The sequence below is a fragment of the Rhea americana genome, unplaced genomic scaffold (assembly GCF_003343005.1).
Source record: "Rhea americana isolate MKP2758 unplaced genomic scaffold, rheAme1 scaffold_47, whole genome shotgun sequence".
Taxonomy (NCBI): domain Eukaryota; kingdom Metazoa; phylum Chordata; class Aves; order Rheiformes; family Rheidae; genus Rhea; species Rhea americana.
This window is the reverse complement of record NW_028186612.1, coordinates 4,301,694-4,328,544: the sequence shown is the minus strand read 5'-3', so window position 1 is coordinate 4,328,544 and position 26,851 is coordinate 4,301,694. Positions and strand designations below refer to the sequence as shown.

The 26,851-nt window shown below is 40.1% G+C and overlaps 1 protein-coding gene across 3 annotated transcripts in view; it reads left to right on the top strand.

Annotated features, from left to right (window-relative positions):
• CRHR2 (corticotropin releasing hormone receptor 2) overlaps window positions 1-26,851 on the top strand; it is a 146,273-nt gene that overhangs the window by 37,441 nt on the left and 81,981 nt on the right. Inside the window, exons 1-2 of one of the 3 annotated variants that reach the window (XM_085316492.1) lie at window positions 3,666-3,945; window positions 4,095-4,214. The exons of 1 other annotated variant lie outside the window; for it this stretch is intronic. In XM_085316492.1, coding sequence (XP_085172618.1) covers window positions 3,828-3,945; window positions 4,095-4,214 — 238 coding nt within the window. In that variant the 5' untranslated portion in view covers window positions 3,666-3,827. Of the gene's footprint in view, window positions 1-3,665; window positions 3,946-4,094; window positions 4,215-26,851 lie in introns of those variants that run through there. One more of the 3 variants, XM_085316491.1, reaches the window with a different exon arrangement.

The window sequence follows — 26,851 nt, the reverse complement described above, 5'->3', positions numbered from 1 at the left end:
AAGTACGAAGGAATCATAGAATCATAGAATATAAAAGTCCGTTCATGGGCAGAGCAAATTCCTGTTCCAGAAGGTCCRTAGGCCACTTTCTCTTCTATATAAGAGGCTGACTGAAATGTTGCTGTGTTTACATATTTATTTATCTGCTGTGTTCACTTCCATAATCTTATATATTCAGATRTTCTTATACACCTTAATTGTGCATCTATGTCATGCATAGCCACACAGACAAACCACTGAAGACCAGTACACAAGAACAAGCTCACTTAAAAGTTGATAAAGTCTTTCTACCTGCCAAGTGCAATTACCAGCCTTCTTTGGTTGCTCAGTTATTTTTAGGCCAGATCTCTGTTACCTACTGCTTGACATTATCTAGTACCTCTTTATTTGTATCAAATACACCACAGAAGGGTGGTGAATCAGCAGCGAGTTAGCAGTGTCAATCGCTACAATATTTCTGTCAATCTTTAATTTAATTTAATTTGCTTCTTTTAAAAAAAGCAACATTTTTCACATCAAATGAGTCCAGTTAACATAATCAGAATCTGACTAGATGCAGCCAAAGGAAGACTTTCACTTAGTATTTAATTGTACCCAGGAAAAGCTGCAAAAGTAGCTTTTCAGCATGAGGCTAATCTCTCTGGGAAGAGATTGTTAAACAATAGTGCTGATCTGTGATTTGAGGAATAATGAATTATCTTCATTGAGACCTATTCCCAGAAAATTCATTTGTCACCTCTGTATTTATTTTGTGGTTTTTTTGGTTGATGCATATTTGTAATGCAGTGGTATTATCTGTGCTGTATGTGCTTCTGTTTTTCTTAAGGTAACTGAAGTGAAAAGATGATGGCGAGTAGAATAATTTTAGATTGACTAGATGATTTTCTAGCTCTTCTCACTGAAATGAGGAAATCATTTTCTTCATCCTGAAAAAAATRTTTCATTTCATTCTGGTCTGCTTTTTTGAGTTTTAAGCACTATAAAACCAGTTCCGAAGTGAAATCCAGCTCAGTGTTCCACTTTGAAATATTTGAAAGGCTTCTTCCAAAAAAAGTCAAGTGTTTCTCCTGAAAAATACACACTAATGTTTAGAGAAGTGAAACATTCACCAAATTTAAGAGTAGTTCATTTTTTGAAAATCTTTGCTTTCGGTTGTAAAACACAATGCATTATTCCAAAAATTGYGTAAACTGTAGTGCTCAAAGCCTCTAGGCAAAGTTTTAGATTCCAGTGTGCCAGGTGCTGTATAAATAGCGTGAGGAAATGGACAAGGCAGATGATAACAAGTGAGAAATGGAGACTGTTGCCCAGGCTACATGATTTTGCTCTACAGAGCTGCAGCCAGAACCAGAAAAGAAACTCTAATCAGCCTTCTAGACCAAGGCCTTACTCTCTGATCGGTTCTGCCTCAACTGAAATGGCCACTGGATCCAGTGATGCCACTAAGCACTTACTATCTCTGTGAACATCCCATAAGCATCACTCTAAGAAGCTCTTCTTGAGGAACAGGGTTATTTTGTTGTTGTTGTTGTTGTTTGGTGGTGGGGGGGCAGACTTCAGAGTTTTCTGAATTCAACTGCCTTTCCAGGAAGAAGCAAAGWAATTTAAAGTGTAAAGCTGAAGATGGAGTTGAAGGGATAGACTACTGTGAGTTGCCTAGAGGTTTGGAGCAACTTTAATCTCCATTGCTTCAGAGTTCCAGAGACAGTGTTTTCTCCTCAGAGCCCTGTTCAAAGACAACAAACGTGTTGGTGATGGTTATGTGRTAGGAATGATGCTGAAGAAATTTGCTGTAGTGCTTCTTGGGATTAGAGATGTGTGGGAAAGAGAGATCTGGTGATTTTGACAAAGGCCAAATTGCTGAAAAACTGACTTCTCAGGAATTCCAAATTTAGAGGCATTCACTTAGGAAGGAAATCATGGCTCCAGAAGAGAGAGAGGGGTGTTCACTTACCTTGGAACATCAAGCAGCCTAGAGAATTAAGGTATTTACTAATTTGTGGGTTTTACATATTTAGAATAAAAATCTTCGTCCCAAAACATGATGGAATTCATTTTTTCTGTTCCAWGCTATGAAAATGTTAAAAAATTCCCATATTTCCCATACGGCAAAAGAGTTTTCTGTCTAGTTCCTTCATCAGTGCATGTTGGTAATTTATTTTCCCTCATAACCCAAYGATTTGTTCTTTCCATCAGAGAACACACTTTTTGCAGTCCTTGAAGGATGAAAAATGAAGCCTTTTGATCTTAAATATGAGTAAAGGGAAAGTCTGGGCCAAAAAAAGGATGAGAGATAGATATTACTGAGAGTCTGATACCATTGCTTTGAAGTCAACATAAAAAAAACATGTCCAATCTAAAGCTATGAACACAAACTGTTACACAAGATTCCGTTGCTGGATCCCTTTTTTTTCTGTCAAAGCTTCTTGTTCTCACCTTCAGCTTCTGCATTCCTCGGTGCTCCTAGCATATATGCTTATCTTGCCTTTCTCCCAAGTCAGTTTCCCGTTTGCTTCCTAAGATCCTTCTAAATCCATGATTCTAGTATCATCAGTTCTATCTTCCTTTTTCCTTAGCAAGGTTTTGCCAATTTTTCCTAAAGATTTCCTCATTTCTTTGTGTAGCAAGACAGAAAGACTGGTTATGTGTAGGTTGCTCACTAGCATGTCCCACTTTAATCAGTTCCTCTTTAATGAGCTTTTACTTCCCCAAAGACGACCAACTATCTGATCATCTCCCTCCAAACTTCCTCCATCTCTTCTCTTCCTACACCTTTCTCATCCTGTTCCACGATAAGCGCTTTGCTTTTCCATCCCTACCAGTTTCCACTCGCAGAGGGTCTCCCTCCTGTGTCCTAACAGATTGGGTGTGCATCCTTTCTGGATGCCTTGCTCTATCCTATCACTAGAGAAGGAGAGGATAGCCTCTCTTTTCTTCCTTGTCCCCTAAGTAAGTCCTTTGCTCCAAAGCTCTAACTCTGCCCCCTGTGCCTTGCCCTACTCTGTTGCCTACCCTGTCTTATCCTTTTCCATCCCATCCATCCCTGTCTACATGAAGGGCTGAAAGATGTGTTGCCTCTATGCCTTGCTTTTCCCAGACTGGRTTCCCAACCCTTCCCTTCTCGTCCCTGCTCTGCCTCCCCTCTGGGTAGTTATTCCAGATTCCTTATTCTGATGCCTCCCTTCTATCAGACCGTATCTCCTCTGTCTTAAATTTCATTATTTCTCCTTTTCTGAAGGCCTGCTCAGAATCTAATACCCCAACTTCTGGATAGGGGGTTTCTTCTCCTCTCTCCTTCCTGTCCACAACACAGGAATTGCTTTAYTTCCCAACGAGCCAGAGGATTTTATATTAATCCACTGGCTTTTTCTTTTCTTCTTAGCTCTAAATTGCAGTGAGTATTTTTGCAGAAGCGATCATCCCTGCAGCTGACAATCAAACTGTGTGTGTGCCTGTGTGTGTTAGAGGGAGAAGAGGGAGGGAGAGCAAGCAATACAACAGTCTGGCAATGTGAGGCAGCATTAGAGAGCTGCTAGACCTGGGGAGCCAGCTAGGAGATGCAAGCCCCTTACTCTGGGCTCCGTGTGATCCCATTGGTTCCTGAGCYGCTGTTTTAAAGCAAAGAAGAGCTTGGGGGATTGAACTGCACAGCCAGACGCAGACTCTCAGCCAAGTTGTCAGCACGCTGGGAGGGAGAGAGGCTCACACACACAAGATCGCAGGGTGTCCGCAGATTGATGATCATTTGTTTCCAAAGAGGAAGAAAGGAGAGGGGACAAGAACCAGAAAAGGGGACTTATCCAGTCCAGTAACCCCAGGGGGGAATAATGGATGTGACCATATCTCAGTTCATCTTAGAAGAATTTGATGCCAACTGCAGCCTCCTGGATCATTTACAAGAGACTTTTTTAGAGAGTTCCTCTATCCCTTTCCTGGGTTTTGATGGTAGGAAACGTTACCTAGCGCTGGGCTCGGAAAAGCTCTGTGAGAGCTAAGCTTCACAGTTTGCTTTGTGATGCATAGTGTGTCGCTTTTGTGCTTTTTCAACTACCTCTTTTCCCCTTTTCTTTCTCTGTCTCTTTTTAATGCAAAAGGTCCATATTGCAATGCCACCACTGATCAGATTGGGACCTGCTGGCCCAGAACCTCTGCGGGGGAACTAGTAGAGAGACCCTGCCCAGAGTTCTTCAATGGGATCAAATACAACACTACGAGTAAGTACAAACTTCTTTTCTTCTCCCATAGATCTGGTGCTGAGAAGGCACCCAGGGAAACTCAAAATATCTTTCCCATTAAAAAAAGAAGTGTTTGCCTGGGAATCAACATTTCCTCCACATTCCAGCCTGAATATATTCACAAGTCCTGCCTGGAATGATGCAGATTTCTCAAAAGCACAGCATTTTTGGACACTGATTCTTTTTTACTTAAGTGTATTTAAGTAGATCTGGGCATAAATACTCCCTGCAATCTAAGGAGACAATGTAGTGCACTGTGCTGGCTGATTGTCTTTGTGTGTTTGTTCATGTCTATATGTGTATAGCAGTATGCATGTTTTGCTGTACATGTGCCTCACCATCTGGTTAAAGTAGAGATCCTCTGGTTTGCAAAGTACCTAGTCCTAAAACACAGGAACTGTGTTTTGAATGGGCTCTCTTTTTGAGAGGCTGTTTGTGTGAACGGGGGGGACAAACTGGCTTGGAAGTTATATCTAACAAGCAGAAGTCTGAGGTCTGGAATGTATTTAGTAACTTYATTGGCAGCTGGCTTATGAGACGAGGTGGCTGCATCTTTACTGCAAGGGAAACAGGAGAGGATATTATAAGGCAGATAAAATTTAGAGCAAGGGAGTATGAGAGCTCCTTAGAAATCTCTTGGAACTGATGATCTAGTCTTAGAGGTAAACAATCATGATGACTCACTAAGAATTTATTATTCAGGCTGTTGGACGCAGGCACTCATTTCCTTTTGCTTGTCTGTCAATATTGTTTGGACCTTTTGTTAGGAGTTTTTCACATATTAGCTCCAGGTAAGGGTATCCCACTTATCAGCCAGTCATTTTTCAAGTGATTTAGGGTRCTTTTGACTATGTGGATGTTTCACTCTGTATTTCACTCCTAATTGTTACTAAGGTGTTGATGGTTTAATTTTAAGTTAGTGTTAATTTCACAGGGGCAGCATTCTCAGTAAGTCCCATAAAGGCATGATCCTGTCACCTTAGACCTTKTTTTCTAACTTGTGAAATTGAATTTCCTCTTTCTCCAACTCCAGATGCCAAGGGTCAGATAACTAGACAAAAGTGCTGTATATTTCCCATGCAAACAAAGTCCTCTTCCAGATCTGTTCTTGGGGACTATGTTCTGTCATCCTTATCTTTGAGGGGAGCAAGAAGGTTACCTCCGAGAAYGACAGCATCAGCCTCAAACATGTATTCTCTGACCTGTGTGCACAAAATATGTAGGCACAGACAAAGAGCTGGGTTGTGCTGTCTTTGATCATAGCAAACAGCCCACTACCTTCCTAGTCTCATTCAGTGGAAATATTCTGAAAGCTAAGGACAGCTCAGAGATGAGGAAATGTATTGAAATGGACCCTAAAAGATTAGCCATAGAAAAGGCACCTGAATTTTTTTTTTTTTTTTTTTTGGGGGGGGGGTGTAGGGAAAGTCAGTATTTCCACTGTCTTATTTTTGTTTTTACAAAAGGAAAGAATGAAGGGGAAAAAAAGAGAAATGCATTATGGATGATTCCTTATTTATATCATAAACATACTGGAGAGAATTTAAATGACTTTCCTGTGCAAGGAATTAAAAAAAAAAAAGAAAAAAGAAAAAAGAAAGAAAGAAAAGACTTAAATACCCCAGTGTGTTTTGATGAACTCTGTTAATGTTTTCAATTATTGACCTGATTTAAAGTTCTTTTCTGATTTCCTCCTTCTCAGTTGTGGCTAGTGTTTGTACTAAATTGCTGGTAAATTTTCTTAAATTCCTTGCTCTTAAAACAGTGACTTTTTTAAATTAAAAAAAATGTGAAGAAATTATATTGAATTGTTGAAATACTATTTTATTATAGCAGGGGAAAATGCATATTTTTCTCCTTTCAAAATGTGAGCGTTCACATTCAGAAAATGTAAGTTTGCAGAACTGATTGATAGTACATTCTAATGCTCAGATCTGTAACACATACAGCTTGCAACAGAGTACTAAACTATACTGAAAGTGCTGTAGAGGGCCTGCAGTCGATCTTCTACTCTTCTGTGTGTGTAGATTCTCCAAGTCCTGACACAGAAGAGGAAGAGAAGAACTATACCTAGATTTGAGTCAGCTTGTAAAATTAACAGCTTCTTGCGGCTTGGTAATTTGTGATTAAGGCTTGGAAAAGCAGCAGGACGGCAGTTTAAAGTTTGAATTCAAAGATACAGTCTCATTTATGATTTAAAAGAGGTGGCAGTTAGTACATGCAGAACATGTCAAAAGTTTGGGAAGGCCAAATACTGATGCAGTCTGACTACTTTTACCTGCATCATTTCACCAAGTTATTTTATGGGGTGGTTAGAGGGCCATTTGTAGCAAGACTCAATGGACTTCAAACCTAGACTGCGTACCTAATGCAGATAGTAAAGTAAGCACAGTCACCTGATAAATAACAGGCAATGCAGCTTGCAAATGTCAGAGATGAATAATCCAGCTGTAAAGTCAAGGTCTGATTAGGAGATGGCTTGGATTAACGTAAGATTTTTGCCTAGGATATGTAGTGTAGTTTTGTCCTGTTTTCTTTCTTCTGTATTTTGGCAGGAGTTTTGTGTGGCTATGAGCATGTTTGTCATTTTAATATATACACCTTTGGGGAAAATTTTTGCAAGATTTTTTTTAGAAATTAAGGTCTTAAAAAAACCTTAGGAGACCAAGCTCCTACCAGTATCATAAATGTAGTTTACCAGCTGGAGGACATGAACCCAGTAATACCCTTTTTAGACAAAGGCTTTTGCACCTGCTTGCGACTCACTGCACTAGAAAATCCAGCCTTGTAAGTGTGCAAACTGCATGAAAAGCTTAGACTTGCATTTGCACCTTCTTATACACCAGACTCAGTCAAGCACAAGACACAGATCCTTCAGAAACCAGGCTCCCTGAGTCCCGCTACTCACAGGGCTGTTTGTCTGACTTACTGTTGTCTCTGTGTACATAATGTATGACATTCAAGACAAAACAGTAAGTAGCAGCACCACAGTCAACTCACCAAAGGCTTCATATGGGCTTACCCCTGCTTGATATCCTTCTCAGCAACTGTAATGCTTTGATTGTCACTGACACACAAACCCCGAGTGCTCAGATGGGGAACGCTGTCAAACCTTGACACATACCAGCAGAACTCAACTGAAAGTCATCTGAGTCAAAGATTTAAGGACAGGAACTGGTACGTAAAAACTCTGTTTGCTACTCTAAAGTAAACGATTTGCAAAAAATCAGATTTCCGTTCTGACTACAAAAAATTCTCATGATGAACTTGTGCATGTTTGTGAATCTCCTGGGAACTGCTGAGTTGACTCAGATAAGTTTCAGCTGGATTCATAAAACAAGAAGGCTGTCAGTCTGTGAGTATTTTTCATCTCTGACAGTTTGTTATTTTGATTTTTTCTCTTTTTATTTGGGAAACAGTGATGCTGACAAGTCAAAATCTGGTTACTTTTTAGTATGATTTTTGAAAATAGGCAAAATGTTCTCTGACCAAGGATCTGAAAATTGTTCTTAAATGGGGGAAAAAAAAAAGAAAGAAAAAAAAAGCAAGGAAAATTTATATGTGCCAGTGCAATGTGTTGCTGTGCACTTGTCTCTGCTCAGGATCTATATATAGTTAAAGATGACAATATGATTGCTGCCCTCTAGGTGTGTTTATGCTTTGACAGTATGAAGCTTTTATTCTCATTTTAGAAAACAGATTAATTCACTTATTAASCTATCCTGAAGCTTGATTAATTCAGCAAATGGGCAGTAATGAGAATTTTTCTGCCGCTTACAAAAAAGTATATGTATAAGCACTTACAGCATGTTACRGGCTGAAGTATACTTACTTTAGCTCTTTCCTTTCCCTACAAACTGTTCTTTGCCTTGGGGAGTTCCAGGATTAGATGGCCATTTAATGGGCAATAAGTGGTGACTCTTCTAGCGCTRGCTGCCTGATTTGAGTTTGTCTACAACGTACAGTGAAGGGGAGGGGTATTCTGTGGTGAACTGGATTGAGGGCTGGATAGCTGGATATCTTGGTTTGCGTTGGCTGCAAGCAGAAGATGGAAGCACTGGAAGGTCTTCATCTTGCAGATTAAGATACTTAAATTTAGATATTTACATGCAGGTATCAACAGCTATGCTAAATGTATAAACTCTAGTACAAGTTAATGGAGCTCAGCTGACTACAGATGAAGTCTGGAAAGTTACTCAGCTCAGCCTAAAGTGAACACGTACAGATCAGTTCAGTAGCTCATGCCTACATGCTAGTGCCATTGGGTGTGTCCCAAGGTATCTTGCTGGGCACACAGCTCCTGTTCCAGGGGGCCCAGATCTTCTGTACATGTGTGTTTTATCTTCCAGCCTGTATGGGTCTTGCACATATCCTAAGACAAATGATACGATGTCTGTCCCTGGGTATCTGTTGAGCTGAATTGGACCCACACCTGCAGACTGACCTTAGGACGTCAGACTCCTTTAGTGATCAACAGGAACAAAAAGTCTCTGTGTCTCTGATTCCCACTCTGCAAACCCACCTCCCTCTCTGATAGGAAAGCTCTTTGACTGAGATAGCCACTTCATATAAGTGTTTTGTGTGTTGAAAAAGCAATCCTCATCTTCTCTAGTGATTATGCTGCTAAAAACAGGCACATGAGCGCTGCCAGCCGTGCGCTGATGGGGTTCATTCCCTCTTTGCCTGCTCCTTGTTCTGAGGCTGTGTACAGCACCTTTTCCTAGGTGGCCCTACATCCAACTGCCTTTGTGGAGACTGACTTTGAGGGAGTGGGTGACCAATCAACCAAGGCTGCTGTTCACTGTGGGCAGACATGGAAGAAAGCAGGTCATTGACCTGAGTATCATGGTTGTACTTATTGATGTTGCTTACTCCACACTGCCAGAAAAATTCCTAAAGTTCTTTGTTGCTTCATCTTGAACACAGGCAAATAGTCTTTTCTGTTCTGAMGGAAAGGTGAAGTAGTAAATTAATAGCTCTTTCTTCCCACTCTCTCTCTTTTTGAAAGAGGTTAAAGGGATGATTTAGTTCTTAAAAGAGGGAAAGAGCTAATTTTCATAGGTGAAACAATCTTCCTTTTAACAAGATCTAACCTTTGCTGCTTTTCTTTCTGATTAAGTATTGTTCAAAATTCTTCTGAAGCAGTGGTTTCAGCTTGCATATAAAACATGAGTCTTGCTTGGAAATTGTCAGTTTTAGAGCTTTGTTCATACCATATGGGTAAGACCTGGCAATTACAGAAATGTAAATTTTTAWAAATGGCTGGCCTAGAGGCTCTGTTGGCATTTTCACACGTTTTATCTTGTGTATTCTACTGTCCCGAGCACTTCTACAATCACATTCACATCACTTTCTCCTGAGAAATTATTTCTAAAGGGTGCAATTTCAAAGTTAATTCCCTTCATAAAAAACAGAGACCCTTTACACTCTGGTGGCTATTCATTTTAACTAGAAAGAGAAATAAAATGCCAACCAACACAGCCTTGCTCACATGAGTAGTGATTCCTCGAGGTACAGCTGGGTGCATTGAAGGCAGCCATGAGGTGTGAGCTGGGGAAGTGGACAAGGTGAGAGGAAGCATCAGAGCCTGCAAACTAGCAGATGCTGAACAGCGCTGGCACACTGGCATTGGGACTGAAGGGCTCTTTATACATTTAAAACACATTGCTGAGTGACGAGAGTTGAAGATCAAATATCTCAGTTCCTCTTTTTTGCTAAGYAATGCACGTGTGTTTACAGACTCGGAAAAGTACTACTAAGGCTTATAACTACTCACCCACCTCTTTCCCTCTTCTGTGATCTTGTTAGATGTCCAGAAGGCTTTTTTCTCCACTGGACTGCTTAATGGCAGGAGGAGATGTTGGGTAAGAAAAGAAATTTTATAACCAACTTCAATGATTTGCTCATTACGAAATGATTGTGAAAATGAGAGTTAGCAGTCTTGGAGAAGCCATGTTTCAACTATCCTAAGGTGACTAGTTCAGTGTTTGCCAGTCAAATATTGTTGTCTGAAAGCTAATGGAAAGGGACAGATGGGAAAGAGAGTGAACATCGTGGAAGAAAAAGAAGGCCAGAATTGGAATTCTGGAGGGAGGAAATAAAACATATTTTTAGACTCATAAAGTTTCTCTCTAAGGAGATCAAATCTGCAGTTGATTAGGTCAGCTTGACTCTGATAGTGCTGTCTCCAGATTAAGATTTCAACTATCTTTGTTCATTTTCTCTTGCTGATTTAGGTTAGGTTCTTCCAAAAATATGGCTGTGGGAAGCTCTTTGTTTCAGTGTATGCATGCATGGAAGCTGTTTTACACCTTTTTTAAAAAATGTTTTTGTTATATTTCCTTTTCTTTGTGAAGTACAGTTTGTGATAAGAGATCACTCTGATGTTGCAGTTTGGAAAATGAGTGTTGAAAACAAAATTTAAAAAGAATGAAAATAATTCGTCTTTCCTATGCCCACTACTATCATCCTGTGAAATATGTGATCTTTTCATTGAGCACAAAACAGAAGCTAATCACMTGTAGTAAAAGAAGGTTATTAATGCTACTTTAGTCAGTTGAGAGACCTTTTCTCCAGCTAATTAAACATTGTTTGCCATTTTTGTTCTCCAGTGGTAATTTATGAGGTGGCTCTGTTATGATCCTGTTGTGCCTCACTGAGATTCTCTTAGCTTTAGGCATGTTTGATTTCTGAGGCAGACTTCACGCATTTCCCGGAGTCTGGAATTGTTGCTGCTGTTCGCACCAGGCTTGCCTGATCTTCCACTGAGGGAAATCAGACCTGACTTTGGTAGGTGGAGGCCCCRTTCTTTGCCTGTATCGGTATTTCAGGGGGCTGATTCTGAACTTGTGGCAGAAGGATTATCTCCCTGGATTGTCCAGAAAAATGGCCTTTTGCAGTGACAGAGTGATGAAGGGACTCKGAGAGGATGGCCTTTTGGCTTTCTAGAGGGTGAGCAAACCTAGTGTTCCCCTCATTTTTTTTAGAGGCTTCTGTGACCTTCTCTCCAAGGATGCTGCCCCATGCACTTCTCTGTCCCTTCCATGAAGTAGTGAGCTGTTGTCTAAGCTGATAGCAACTGCCAGATGGCAAACAGATGGGCTGGGGCTCAACTTCTTCCCACAAGTTAGGAAACAGGCTGTACTTGTACAACTCCATGCTTGYAGCGCCAGGGGAGAAGCAGAAGAGGGAACAGCATTTAAGCAAATAGGAAGGGGGAGAAAAATCAAATGCAGGGGAAACAAAGCTGAAATTCCTCATCTGGCAACACTAAATTGAGTGGAAAAATCCCACCCAGCTACTTTTAGTGGGGAGACTCTCTAATGGATGTGGGATTTTCTTCATTATTCTGCCTTAMAACCAGCTTTCCTTCCAGCCAAGTTGTGGGAGGGAAAGGATTGAAATGCTGCAGGGGGAAGTGGAATCAGGCTGTTCTCTGCATTTATTGAGCACCTGGGACAGTCTGTGACCTACTGGGTTTCAGCCTCTGCTATTTATTTTTCACAAGACTTAAGGGACAGTATCAGTGAGGGAATGGGCATCCGTAATTCCTTCTTGCAGCCACAGGGTGTCACTTAAAGTGCAGGTAAAGTAAGTGTCCTCAGCCCAAGTACGCAGACTCTGTTGGGGGTGGAAATGATGGATGGGGTAAAAGAAMACTGGTGTGAATAGTGTCCCTAGGATTTGATCTGCTATTATTACTGACAGTGCTGCCTCTGCAGCTTCCACATCCCACTGGGTGGTAAAAGGAACTCACTGAAGGGCAGTGAGTGAGGTGAGGACAAGGACCCAGCAAAGGAGGYGATGGAGTATGTTCTGGAAGGAATCCTGCTGTCTCTGCCTTTRTTGAGCACTTGCTAGTGATCAGGACACTGGTTGAGGGGAGGGGTTTGGCAAAGGTTTTACCAGAGCTGCTCAATAAGGCTGAAAGAAGGGAAGTGCCAAACTTTGTTCCCAAGAAAGAGTGCGTTGTGACTGAAAGCATGGAGCTGTGAAAAKCATGTGTAGCCATTCTGGGATGAAACATCTCCATCAGAGATGCTTCAGCAGGTAAAAAATCTGCATCTGAATGAGATAAGGATTCCTCCTTGTTGAATGCACCATGTTAATTACCGTGATCCTCCCTATTACATTAACCCGATCTCTCTTGCGTGACAGCTGTCTTCTGGTAAGGACTGTTTGATTCCCCCTGTAGACCCTAGTGTGCTTGACAGAGGTGTTCCCACTTAACAAGGATATCAAATAGGTATAGTGACAGTGGGACAATACCTTCCTTAGCTGTGGTCACTGAACTTGCTTCCTGCCAATCGGAAAGGCTTTCTCCAGCTCAGTGAAYGCTGATTGGACTTCTCTGTGCTTTCTTTTGTGTTCTTCAGTGGCATGGAGGGAGATAAGAGTGATGGTCAATCCTCAAGACTGCTATGGCTTGCAAACACAGTACTTCAAGCTTTGTCCCAGTCCCAGTAAAGTTCACAGACTCCAAATGTCATGCAAGACCTTGCTCGTGGTCTGCTGTCTTGTGAAAGGGACACTCTTACTCAGTTTTGGACTCYAGACTTGTTTTTAACTTGACATCTAGATTGCTGGATTAACTGTTGAAATGTAGTTCCTTACAGGTTAGATATGATAGCCATTTTTAGTAGATTGGAAAGGCAATGAGAAATATGATATCCAATGGATATTGTACAGAATGGATTTTTAGTAGGTATTTTTTCTTTCTCAGTACAGTTTAATTCCCGTCAGATATTACTTGTGGAATTTTTAGTCATTAGCTTTTGGGACAAATTCCTAAAATGAATAAGGCTCGGGTTACTCTATTCTGATTTTCTTCCTGCAGTRCTGGAAATAACAGAGGGCCAGATCTTGTTCTGTATGAGACTTTTGCAATAATAAGCAATCCACTGAAGCAAATGATATAAAAAGAAACTGGCTCCATGTTTTTCTTTCTTTAATGAAATCCCATACATACATGTTTGGTTCGTTTTATCCTGCTAGTCTGATCTGAATTTTCCACTTCACAAACTTCACATATAAACTTATCCACTTTCTCAATTACTGATCCAATAATTCATATTTAACAAATGTCTCCCTCTTCTTAGGGGCCTCTCTAAAAATGAGTGTTTCCACCTGTCAGCTGGGAGCACTGTACCAAAACTGACTGTGACTGAGACAACCTTTTCAGCACTAAAATATGAAGGGCTTTTTGTTTTGGTTTGGTTTGTTTTGGTTTGGGTTTTTTGGAGGAGTGAAGGAACAAGGAGATCTGTTTGGAGCTGTCTTGTGCTTCGAAGTCTCCATCCCAAGATGTGATAGAGGTGGATAAAAATGCAGCTACACTGTTAGTGGTGAATGATTGCGTTTCACAKCCCAGCTATTCTCCTGCAATGAGTTCTTCATTACGGATGAAGTAGTCTAAATGCAGAGATCTGCTGTGAGTTCTTATCCTTTCTTGAGGAGAGCTAGAAGACCTACCAAGACCTTTCTCTTTTAGTGAAGTTTTCACTATCTACCTACAAACCAATTCTCAGCCTGGCCATGTCATTTTTGTCCTAATCTATTCTTAACCATTTCATCTTCCCTGAATTTGTAGCACGTTTCTCTTGTAAAACAAATTCTGGAAATAATAATAATAACAATTTTATTTCTACACAAGATCCATTTATTACTTTGTTTTATTCCTTTAGTGAGCGTTGAGGGAAACAAGGACCTGTGAGCTGAGTTGTAGAGGGCAGTATGTAAGGAAAGCACAGACATTGTAGCAGTAGGTTTCAATTTATAATGTTAGTGAATATGGAAAACACTCTTTTGTAACTAGAAATACAATTGTTGTGTTTAATTTTTCAGAGAATGGGTATAAAATATTTCCTAGAGATTGCTGTTATACTGATTCTCTGTTAGATTTAAGCTACAGATCCATGACTGAGTTACTGTGATTACAGCAGCAAACTTTGGGTGAGCAGAGGTGTAACACTTGACAGCTCATTCCAGTTCCAGGGCCTCAAGAAAATTTGTGGTGTTACTTTTTTCATCATTTCTTCAATTGATGAGGTAATCTGCATAGCTCTGCCTGCCTTGAACGTGCTGCCTTTTCTAGGCCCTCTATTTAAACTCGATTCCCAGTTCCCCACTCCACACAATAACCTGGCTAGGTACAGAAAGTACTGTTAATGGAGCAGACATCTAAATGAGTCATTCAGATGCTCTGGGACCATATGGTAACTGACTGTATGTGCACTCAATTTCTAGTGAACATTAGCTAAAATGCATTTCCTTAAATTTCAGGGAAAGAAGTTCTTTTAGCTATGCTAAGTCAATTGTGTGTTCAAATCCTTAGGTTCATGAGTAGCTTTAAAAACTTTACTCTGATATGCCCAGTACCTCCTGAAAATGAAATGTATCTATTAATTTTGCATACTCAGCTCAGAAAGTTCTGGACTGGTGTGGAAAGAAGACATACTGGAAGTTGAACTAGACTTCTATAGCTCCTTTCAACAAGTATTTCTGTGACTTTGTGATTTATACCGTGTGATGTRTAACAGAGTAAGAGTGGTCTAAGTCTCTTGCTTAGATTCCACATGCTTTACCTATTGATATGTATATTTATGCTGCACCATTTTTCTTGTTTTAGTTCCTCYATTGCCTACTTTTTGAGGAATCAAGTGAGATCACAGGGCACTGACATTGGTCTAGTTGCCATGTTACCTTAATGAAAATCACATGGAAAAGGCAGGGCTAATTGCTTTGATTTAATCTTTAAATGTTGATGACTCATTGATGGCTTATTCAGCAAAGTAGATACTCAAGGTAGAAGGACCAGATAAAAATAACTTTCTTGAGATGAAATTATGCAGTTTAAGTGCTGGAAGTTTCAAAAGTCTTGAGTGCTGTATTCTGCTTGCTAGAAATCTGAACTCTGACTTTGGAATCCACATCCTCTTCCACTTCAGTGTAAGAGGAATAAGCCTGTTAATCGGTTCTCAAAAGAGAGCGCAACTGTTTGGTTCCAGATGTCCCTCTGATAAGCCTGAAGTTTGCATCCAAACAGTGGAGAAAATGACTAATACAGGAGTCTCTTCTATGACTGGAAGATGACTTTTCTGAAGCCGTCTGGGACCATGTAGACCAGTTCTCAGAATTAAAACATTTTTCATCTCACTGAGACTAACAAGTTTCTCAGTGMAAATTTCTTGCTGTTCTGCAAAAGGGAAGGAATTACAGAAGGTTGCAGGGAGAGTGGAATTATGAAGGAAAAGAAAGAATAGCAGAGAATAGATTGGCCAGAGGAAGACTAGAGCATCAGCCAAGCAAACTGCAAATGGAGAGGGAGGTTAGTAGTTGAGGTGAAAGTGAGTGGAGAGACAGAGACCTTGTGCCTGGAGAAGAATAAGAGTTAAGTCTCATGTGGGAGTGGGAAAGGGTAGAGTTGTGAAAGATTTTAGTGGATGGGTTAAGTGAAGTCAGATGTAGAAATGCAATTGTGCAGGAGTAAGAGCAGTAAGAGTGGGTAGTGTGGCATGGCAGGTTATGCAGAGCTGAGGAGAACTGGCAACCATCTCCAAGACAAGTAAGAGATAAAATGTTGTGAGGTTAGATGGGAAAAGAGCAAAGAAGAGCACAGGTGAGGAATGACTCCTGAGATATTAGTGCAGTAGAAGAATGTAGTGCATGAATTCTCATGAAAGGATGAGGCACATTAAGAGGCAGAGAGAAAGCGATGGGGGAGAAGAATTGAAGTGTCATGCAAGCCAGATGCCATCTGTGAGACAATGAACAGGCAAAAATCTGAGCTTCTATCCCCAAAAGCAGTGAGAGAGAGGAATTACTAGTTAAACACCAAATATAAGGAACAAGTGTCATACATGCTGTCCTTCATCCAAGGCAGGCAGAATGGAATAACAGACACAATTACCAATAGCAGTCCTTCCAGAGTCTTTGGGAAAGTTAATAAACAGTGTCATGAGAGAGCTAACATACCTCTCTTRTAAGTGAAAAGAAGGTGACTAGCTTAATTTTAGCACGTTTGGTCTAAGTGCTTTCCCCTTTTCTGTGCTGCAGAGAAACAGCTGTTCATAGACTTGCTTCCTTTGTGACTCTCTTTTTCTCTTTCCCCTCTGGTTTTCACATCCTCTGAGTTCATGAGTGGGTCAGCAGGGAGGYGAAAGGACCACTAGCTCACGTTGGAACCATTTTAGTTACGTCTGCTTGCCTTGAAAGAGCAGCTTTCAGCATGAATGCAGAGTTTGACCATGGCTTGCACTGGATCACAGAATCACAGAAGAGTTGAGGTTGGAAAGGACCTTTAGAGATCAGCTAGTCCCACTCCTCTGCTCAAGCAGGGTCAGACAGAGCAGGCTGCCCAGGACCATATCCAGACAACTTTTGAATGTCTCCAAGGAAGAAGACTCCACAATCTCTGGGCAACCTATTCCAGTGCCCAATCACCCTCACAGCAGTCTTCCATCATGTTCAGACAGAACTTCCTGTGTTTCAATTTGTGCCCATTGCTGCTCATCCCATCACTGAGCACCAGTGAAAAGAGTCTGTCCCCATCCTCTCTATACCCTCCCTTCAGATATTTGTACACATTGATCTCCAATCCTTTCGTCTTGCCCTTTGTAAAGTGATTGCAAGAAATCAGGAGTTCTGAATCCTTCAAACTCTATAAAGACTTATCTCTTGCTTCTTTGATTTAGAATGTGTGAAGTTCCTTGATATCATGTTGCTTCTATTCCTTGGTGACACTCGATTCTTTGGGGCTGAGCGGAACAGTTTTGAGGACAAATTATTTGCTATGGTTGTCTGTAAGAGTTTTCATGCAAAGAATTTCAGCTGTACAAAGTTCTAAGTAGACTGTCAGATTTTAGTATCTTACTACTGTTGTCTCCAGGACACCCTTTCAGCACTGAGATCTAGCATTCCCATCAAGTTAACRTTACTTAGAGGAAAACATCCCTTTGTGCGGGGAAAAACTGGGAAAACTGAAGTTAATGTGATTAACTTCTTTGAACTTGCAAAAATATCCATAAGCTTGGATATTTGATCTGTATAAGTGATCATTACAGACATCAATGTATTTGTAAACTTGCTGATCTATCTTTATAGTTTATCTGTATCTTTATTATGAGGCCTTACTGCCTTAGTGCAGATCTGTTGGTCTGTAGCACCTACGATTTTTCTGTGTGCCAAAGTAAATGCTTAGTTATCAAAATCACATTTCTTTAGCTATTCAGTGCTCTTCTCTGCAATGCGGAGTTGTTTCCTAGGTTACATTTGCTAGTATAATGCATATTCTCTTGTCAGATATCCCATCCCATCCAGTGGATTTTGCCTCTTTCCTTGAACCAGTGAAGATAAATTATTGAAATGTCCCGCTTTGTCGGTCGAGATTGTCAGTGTTTTCCACAAGCTGAGTTCAATCTTTGCAAATAAAAGTGAATGATGAAAATGTATTTTCATCATTCAACACTAGCACAGTGAAGAAGAGGAGTTCAGGCGATGACGTAAAAAAAACTGTTTTAGAAAAAACAGCCTTCGATCGGGCCCTATGTTGCCTTTTAATGCGAAAACCAAAATAACAGTATGTTGATTCATTGAAAGACTGTTGTCTGATCTATCCGTTCCATGAATGAAGCTGCAACTTTTTTTGTCCTTGAGCAGTGCAGGTGTGTCTTACAGTGTCATCAGGGTCTGGGCAGCTGATAGACAAAAGAGATAAAATGGGAGTGAATCTGGTAGTATAAGTCTATATTTAAAGAAAGGGCAGCACCAGGGCCTATGCTCAAGTGGGTAAGTAGTAGGAAGAGAAACAGAACTATTCTCAGGACGAAGGGGAGAAGAGGAAAAAAATAAAGGGGGCAAGGAAAGGAGGAAAATTATTTCTTTACTAAGCTTTAAACCACCAGTGGGGCTAACGTAGCCTAATGCAGAAGTTGAGGATATTGTCTCTGTCTACCTCATTTCCCAGCTCAGAGATACTAATCAGCTCATCAGTCACTCTTTGGTTTGCTGAGCTTTATAGCAGGCGTTTGCCTCATATCAGTATCTTTCAAGTGCTTCTAGTTAACGATCACCTCAGCTTTCTGCGCTCTGGGAGAAGACAGACAGCTTGGGCTGGTCAGTTTTGCTATTGCAATCCTTGGTTATGAGTAGGTATCCTTAACTTTACAGTCTGTTCCACCTTCACAGCTAGTCCCAGAGCCAATGATGACAGAGACAAGCTAATTACACAGTTTATAGAAGTCCGCTATATATAATACATATAATTTTCTAATGAAGGAGTAGTGCTACATGGAAACAATTCACAGAGGCCTCTGTTTGAGTAGAAGGGTCTGACAGGAAGCTTTACAAGAAAAAGCTTTACATGAAGGTGTTAGAGAGCACTGATAGGAAAAAAAAAGACGCCTAGGCATTTCCATGTTCTTTTGCAAATAAGTGCTAATATATGCACAAGAATGTTTCTTAATAAGTAGTTTTTAGTTCCAGTACTGGCAATGTCCTAGAAGTTTAGATGGATCTCATGAATGCATTCAAATGTAAATGATCCTTTTAGTTGCAAGAACTGGGTGCAATTTTTGCAAGATCAGGCAAGAGTCTCTGTGGAGTTATTTTTGCCTTTTTTTTTTTTTTCCTGGATGGGCATGATTATTCATATTAATTGTTATTGGTAGTAAAAATTACTTTCATTTTCCTTGCACTGATGTCAGGAATCCCCACATAGAGATCAGATCGTTTTCTTTGGTAAGCCCCAAACAAACACTGGAAAACATGTTCTGCCCCTGGAGGCTCTAGAAGGGCCTTAGATAGCCAGAAAAATGTGAGAGAGAAAAGAAAGGAGGAGATGGAAAAAAATACAACAACATTCATTCTAACACTTCTTCAAAATTCTTAAACCTTGGAAATGGGGACTGAATGCTGCAGGAATGCCTGGGACAGCGCACAGCATGTTGTCCTAAGGAAAGGCTTCCAGAGAGCTAAGTTGAAGTTTTTGAAAGATATTATTAGACTGGAATTCCCATGCACTCTACCAAAGCTAACTTAAATCTTGATGGTATATCCTACCTTGAATATGAGAGAAGATCAGTTATTTTTCTGAAGACCTGTGCAAAGGGATAGGTCTACTCCACAGTCTAGAGGTTTGACTTAACTTGTGCGACTAGTACAGTTACACCTAGTGTATCAATCAAGCAATTAAGTATCAATAGCATCAAAGCTGTAACAGCACAACTGCCAGTGTCGAGTCTGGTGCTCAAGCCCAGCTATTACGAGAACGCAGAGATGTCAGTGCCTCGATATGGTACTGCAGTCTCTCTGCCCAGTTCAGCTTGGTTATGTTCCCACCACTCTTCTGTACTGCAGTATAAATACTCCCTGTAGTCATGATTTTCGCATACTTGTTTTGGTGGTGAACATGGAAGTAAATAGTGATCTATGCCTGTATTTAAAGACAGGTGTAAGTATTTTAAATCCAACACCTGATCAACATGGGACTATAGCTAAATACACTAGCTGGTTTTCAGTCTCAGCAAATAGTCAGGATTTAGTGTGCTGACCGAAAGACATTTTTATCTTTTAACAGCTTAGTGAAGTCATATTGAGAAACTTTCCCTGTCTGTAGCACATGTCCTTTCCCAAAATAGAGAATCTGAACTAAATTCACTTGTTATTTTTTCCTTAAGTTCTAGGTTGATTCTCTTACTTCCAACAATTATGACACTATGTTCTTTTGTCACCGAAACAAACTTACTGCTCTGTAGTAATTATCTTAATTCCCTGCTAATATTTTCAAACTTTCCTTTACTTCCTTAAATCACATCCTATTTACCGTGCTTCTTAAAACTCCCCAAGGTTGTACAAGCTGAGTGTTTTTCTGCCTTCTCTAGCTTTCTCCAAAAAATAAGAGGCACTCAGCACTCTGCAGACAGCGTGGTGCCAGCTGATTCTCCAGGAACTGTACTGTGACACTTCCAGGTTTTCATTCAGTGACTATGCTCCATTCAACTGGTCTTGAAGAACTTCTGTTTCTACTGCCTCAGCAGCATTTGTGAAGCCACTTGCCTCATAGTCCCTCAAGCATGGCAAATTGTCTTTCATACTGCTGTTTCAAAGGATATTGGAAAGGGCGAGTGGTTGAGTTAAGCTCTCACTGCTCAGTATTTTCCCCTCTAATCAACCAGGACTCTCTTAAAGGCATCCTGAGTGTCACAAGGGAAGCAGCATTGACATACAGTTGCATGAACTGCTTACCGGAGCTTCTGTTGATCCAAATGTTTCATTTAGGTACAGAATGAAGTCTTTGGAAAGCTGCAACAATTTAGGAGACGTTAGTGCTGCTATACAGGTCACAAAAATCCTTCTGCAACTGTATTATGTGTAACTTAAGTGTTTGTTTTCTAAGATTGTTTATTTTGGCTTATCCTGAAATGATATTTCAGGATGGGAAAAATATATAAATGGAAAGTGACTGGTAAAAAGAGAACTGGTAGATATTTGAGAAAGTAGGGGAACTTTTTAAAGGAAGATTTGTAAGCTGGCCTGCTGTCACATGTAATCAAGTAGCTTTCTCTACAGGCTGAAGCATCCTATTGATAGTTTTTATAAATGGTTTTCACTACTGAGGTAACAGAGGTGGTCAAACTGATGAGATGTGCATCCTGCGTTATATGTCTAACTAAACAGAGATAACAAGCTATATGCTTCTCTTAGATTGAACTAAACCCAGAGTCATTCTCTGAAGCTGAAGGTTTCTCCCTCTCATATTCTGGATGTRCAGATGTAACAGCTAATTATATCTGATTAACTGAATTTCACAGATGATGACCAGAAGGAACTGTTACATGATGTATGTTGCATCTCCTTCATGTTTCAAAAATAATGAGAACAAATCTTAAGACTGTAGTCTCATTAGAAAGTCTGCTAACCTTCTTCTATTGATTTAGTGCAAGGATAATTATTACTGTTTGTCTGTACAGGAAAGACAACGACATTTTATCATGAACACTTCATGTGTAACTACAAAATGAACCTTTTATCTATAAAAAGATTTATATTCTATTTTTAGGAGGAGCAGAGATAAAAGCTAGTGCATCGAATGATCTCATTGTACATGATATAATTAAGATCAGATAGCTGAGAAGAACAAAATTCTTCATAATGATTTCCTTTAAAAAAATCTTTAATGTGAGCTACCCGAGAACACTGTAACTGTGTAAGCGACAATAAAGTTGCCTTTTATTCACTAACGTTTCATTTATGAAGTGATATGCAGCCAACCTCTCTTTGTAAGTTATAGCAGGTGAAATGAGTGTTTGGCTGTGGTAACCCCCCTAATCAATGTTTTTGTTAGTAGAACTTATGAAGAACCGTCTTCCCCTGCTGTGCTCACTGTGTTCGTTACTTCTCTGTAAACACAGGTTTGTTCTATGCTGTGGGGGTTTGATGGAAGCTAATGGAAGTCTGTCCTGGAACAACTACGTTCTTTACTAGCAGGGAACTGTGACAACGTTTTCTGTTATGCTACTTGCAATGTTATCACTGACCAGCTTGGATCCCACACTCTAGTACTCAGTTACTTCTTCTTGTACTGTTTTTTCATAACCTTAGCTTCATAGAAATTTGGGAAAGGTCCTGTTTTCAGTTTTACTAGAGTGCATCTGGTAGCACAATAAATCTTGGACCTCTGACTGAGGCTCCTTCAATTACAAATGCAGTCATTGCTGTAGAAAATTTCCAGATACTACTTTAGAAGAAAGAATCTAATCTGGAAAACTCAGGATGTTCTTTTGTAGATATTAATCACTATTCCTGCTCAAACCATTGAGACATCAAAGTCCAGACTCAAGAACCGTTAACTTTACGTCTCTTCTATAGATATGTTCTGCTKCATGCCCTATATGTGCCCTAATTGACTTTCCTGCATTACACCCTTCATGAAAAGATGGTACCATTTGGTTTAGGTTTTATTAGTCCCAGAATTCTTCTAGGCTCAGTGCTAGATAACGTACTTGCTGTACCTCAAGGTCTAAAATAAATTCTTATTTGGACAATGTACATAAAGTGGGATTTTACTCACTAAATCTTAGGTATATCTGAATGATTACTAGACTAAACCACTCATCTCAATTCCCTTTCTGGTCAGTGGAGGAAGAAGCATAGGCCAGATGACAATCTGGGCATACCCACCTTTAGATATAGCAACTCAAGAAAGTATCCATCTCTRGGTACCCTGATGTCAGATTCTAAAATGTTTCTGTGTAAGCAAAAGGCAGGATTCAGTTGCCAATCCGCAAGTGTCTATTGCCATTTGAATATCCTCACAGGGATGGCAGGTGTGACCCAGAATGTAAGGGAGGTACATTTTTGTTTGGAATAATAGCTGGTATCATGTGGGATAYCGTAGGTCCTCTCAGAGAGGCTTATGGTTAGCAAACTGGATTGTGCACAGTGCAGTTGCTGGGGCTAAGTTTATCTGTCCATGCATAGCACCTAGTGCAATTTTACTAGGCTCATAGGAGATGCCTTGAGAGTCTCACGGTGGCCTCTTCACCATCTTGCAGCACCTCCATTGTAAAGCTAAGTGTAGAAACAGGGAATCCTGTGTCTGTCTAGTAAYGTGTATCTGCAGGGGTCTGTGAAATCATCTATAAAATATTACTTCTATTAGTGATTAGATCTTCCTAAAATTATGCAGAGATTGCTGCTCAGTCTGAGTATCTCTCTATATTGTATTGTGTTTGGTAATGCGAAGTGAGGATGGAAATGTAGTCTGAGGTCTGCGCATTTAAGCGCCTTATGAAAGGATGTTGTTGTGTCTTATGAGGCTCTCAATGGGGGAAGTGGGAAGGAGGAAGTGAAAGGTGAAGCCAGGAGTATAATCTAATCAAGGAATGCAATTGAAATGCTAATTAAGTCATATATGGAGGAAGTACCCTGATTTTCTGACATAGGCTTGGCTCTGGTGTCCCAATGCCTGATTATAAGGCAATAACAACATGGATCCTTGTACTAATGAAGGCAAACTGTCCTGGGTTGCATCAGCAAGAGTGTAGCCAGCAGATCAATAGATGTGATCACTGCAGTCTACTCAGCACTTTTTAGGCCACAACTGGAGTACTCTGTCCAGTTTTTGATCCCCCAGTTCAAGGGAGACATTGGAAATTTGGAGAGGGTCCAGCAGAAGGCCCCCAAGATGAGTAGAGCAACCTTTGGTACTGTATTCACAAAAATACACAGGGACAGGAAAAGAGACAGCAAGCACAGTTTATTTTCAGGGAAATTCCATATGGATATGAGGAAAAAAAAAACTTCATTGTATGAACAAATAAACATTGGRATATGTTGCCCAGAGAAGTGGTAGAATCTCCCTCATGGGAAATATTTAAAACTCAATTTGAAACAGCAYTGGAAAACTTTATCTTCAACAGAAAGTTGTACCACGTGTTCTCTAGAGGTCCTTTTAAACCTATGCTTTTCTATGTTTATAAGCAAATACAGGAAAAATAGGAATATTTTAAGATAGACAAATAGGAAAGACTGTTCCGCTCTGACCTAGAAAAGGACAGGCAGCTTGAATGAGCTTTGAGAGCCCTCATTATAAAACAAGCAAAAGAGGGAGCTCGAGGAATTCCTTGAAAAAGCTTGGCAGCTAATTAGGCAGCCTTCCCAGACTGGCTGAGATGCTGGGACATCTAATTAGAACTTAGCATTATGGAACTCTATATTATATTTTATTACTTTATTTTTATWTTTTTTATCTTTTATTCCACTATTGGCTATTCTTTTATGTTGTCTAGAGGTAACTTCTGACTCACAAGTGGAATTGTATGTCTTCAGAGGTGGTGAATATCACCACCTCTGTGGTGTGGGATATAGAAGAGCAAATCTGTTCTGAGAACAGATACTGAAGGATAACCTGGTAAATTGCTACTATCCACCATCTAGTGAGCTGTAGGTGTTCCAGAGAAGTCTTTGGCAGTTTGTGTTATTCTGTGACAGCAAGATGAAAGAGTAGTAGTTAGAGAGACCAGGTCTCCCTACTGCAATATTTTTTTAAAAATTCTTAGAGTAAAAATGGACACAAATAGTGTTAGAGCTTAGTAGAACTTCACTTACTTGTTCTCTTGAGACATTTGATCAAAATGCACATTTCTGCTAGATATTATAGGAGTTACTTACTACTCTTACAAAAGAGGCTTGAGGATTTGACTGCTCATTTGGCAGCTGATATTACTTAATCTGCTGAGATACGAAATTCAGGCAGTGGATTTATGTTGCGCTACAGATGTCTTCCCGTTTTCATTTGGGAAGAACTGTGTCCAAATAGTTGCCACAGCTAACATTTTTTTTAAAAATATTGTGTAGCTTTTCAGTTCCCCAGCTGTAACATGCATGTGAAGGTTGTATTACCATAACATGTAATTCACTGCTTTCTAAAGGCAATCAAAATTACATCCTAAAACAAATACCTACAAATATCACCTTGATTCATATATCAGTTTAAACAAGGTTGATGTCACCACTTCCATGTTTGATACATAAGCCAGTTTCTCATTGTTATTTGGCAGATGGGTTCCAAGTCGTGTTGCTTTGAAAAATGTTATAAATTAAAGATCCATTTTCATGTGTTTTGTATTCATTGAAGTCTATTGTGGTTTATCTGCTCATTGACACATCTTGATTTTTCTTCTGTACATTGCAGTTGTTCATGGGAAAGTTGGGCTTTAAGATTTTGTGGTTTCGTACCAAACAGAATATGAAGTAAACAGTCCTGATTTGAATACTCAGTGGTTAAATAGTTAAAGCTTAATTGCTCTCTGTTGGAGTTATTCCATCACTGAAATGAAACTGGGGATAAATCTGCCACAGACACATTACAAATGTAATATATGAGTGCTCAGTGACGTTTTTTTCTTTTCATAAGAGAAAATCTTTTTACCAAGGAAGGCAAAAGTGTCTAAATTGGAGACTCTGGTCTAAATGGAAGTGAATGGTGAGCACTAAATACTTCACCTAGAAGAATGAACACTTTGCGATATATTTTGTCTGACATTATTGCTGTCTTTACTGAAAGGAAATTCTAAATCTTCTTAAAGACACTTCCCCCCTCCTTCTATTTCTCATTATATTGAAAAAATAATCCTCTTCTTGCACTCTCACTGTGAACAGCCATTCCATTAGTGCTTCTCCGCCATGCCAGCATGACAGGAAGCAATCGCTTAAAGAGTGAGCAGTGAGCTGCTGAATGATAGGGCGCTTTCTACGGCATCTTGCCTTCTGATCCCTTTGTGCAGACATATCTCTATTATACTGTAAATCTGACATGTGCTGAAGCATCACCATCTCTTCTATCCTCATTGAAATGTCTGTAGGATTTCCCCCCACCACAAGTTTTTGGCTGACACCCTAGCTGGATGTATCATTTGCTTAGGGATAGTGCTGGGGTGAGAATCCTATCTTCGTTTCCTCAACTCCTTCTTTCCCTCTTTCCTTTCCACASTGCCTCATTCATGTTTATGTTCTCCTTACAGTCATGCTGTTTGGGAACCATACTGTGAATAAGTTCATGGGACTGATCTAGATTAAAATCACCACACATCTCATTTGTATGGGTTATTTTCAGCCTAGATCCAGTTCATGATGCTTCTTCAGAACCCCCAGAGCCAGCATCTGCCCCAGGTAGTTTTTATGTGGACACATGGCAGGTGAAGCCAACAAGTTTGGATTCTGAAAGCCTTGATTCTAGAACTAAAGTGAAGGCCTGCATAGTCTGCTTGAGGAAAAGAAAAATTTGGAAAATATGGGGAAGAGGGCTTATTTTTATCCTTAACATGGTCATCTTTCCCTCTCATTGGAATAAGAGCCTTAGCAATCACAAAAGTGGAATGAGTCTTTCACTGTTCTGGGACATAAGTCTAGTGAGTCAGACACCAGCACAGACAGCCCTGATCTGTAATATTCACACTTCAATCTGTTGAAGGGCTGGAGAAGTTAAAAAGTAATTGTATAACCAGAGACAAAAGTTTAGATGACGGCCTGAAAATGAGGAATTAAATTTAACAATAAAATGACTTTAAGGCAAACCAAATAATGTCATTCGAAGCTGACAGAAGAGGAGAGGACTTGGCTTGGAAATGGATGCACGTTGAGAAAAAACCTGAACTACTCTGAAACCCCGAAAAGATGCATATTTTTAGTGCTCAGAGGAGTGTCTAGGATGCTATGGGAGCTCTTCTGTCTCTTTTGCACAAAGAAAAGAGTTATATCACCAGTGTAAGATTTATATTCTGTGTCAGTGCAGTGCTTGTAACGATTGAGAACTGGGTGTGCAGTATTTGCCAGGTATGCAGTGTTTTGTGCCAGTATGAAACGATTTAATCATTTCAGTCAACTTTCTTGTAGACACAGAGCTATGTAGCAAATATATCCAAGGGAGTAGTGTGTTTTCCCAACTTTGGCAGCACTGATTTTGAACACACAGAGGAATCACAACTTTAGTATTTCAGACATGGTGCTTGTAGATCATGCACGAGAGACACTGAAGATGTTTGTGTGAAGCGCATATCATATAATTCTCTTCTCCTGGATTATCTGTGGTGTTTAAGGACCCATGGCAGAGCCTATTT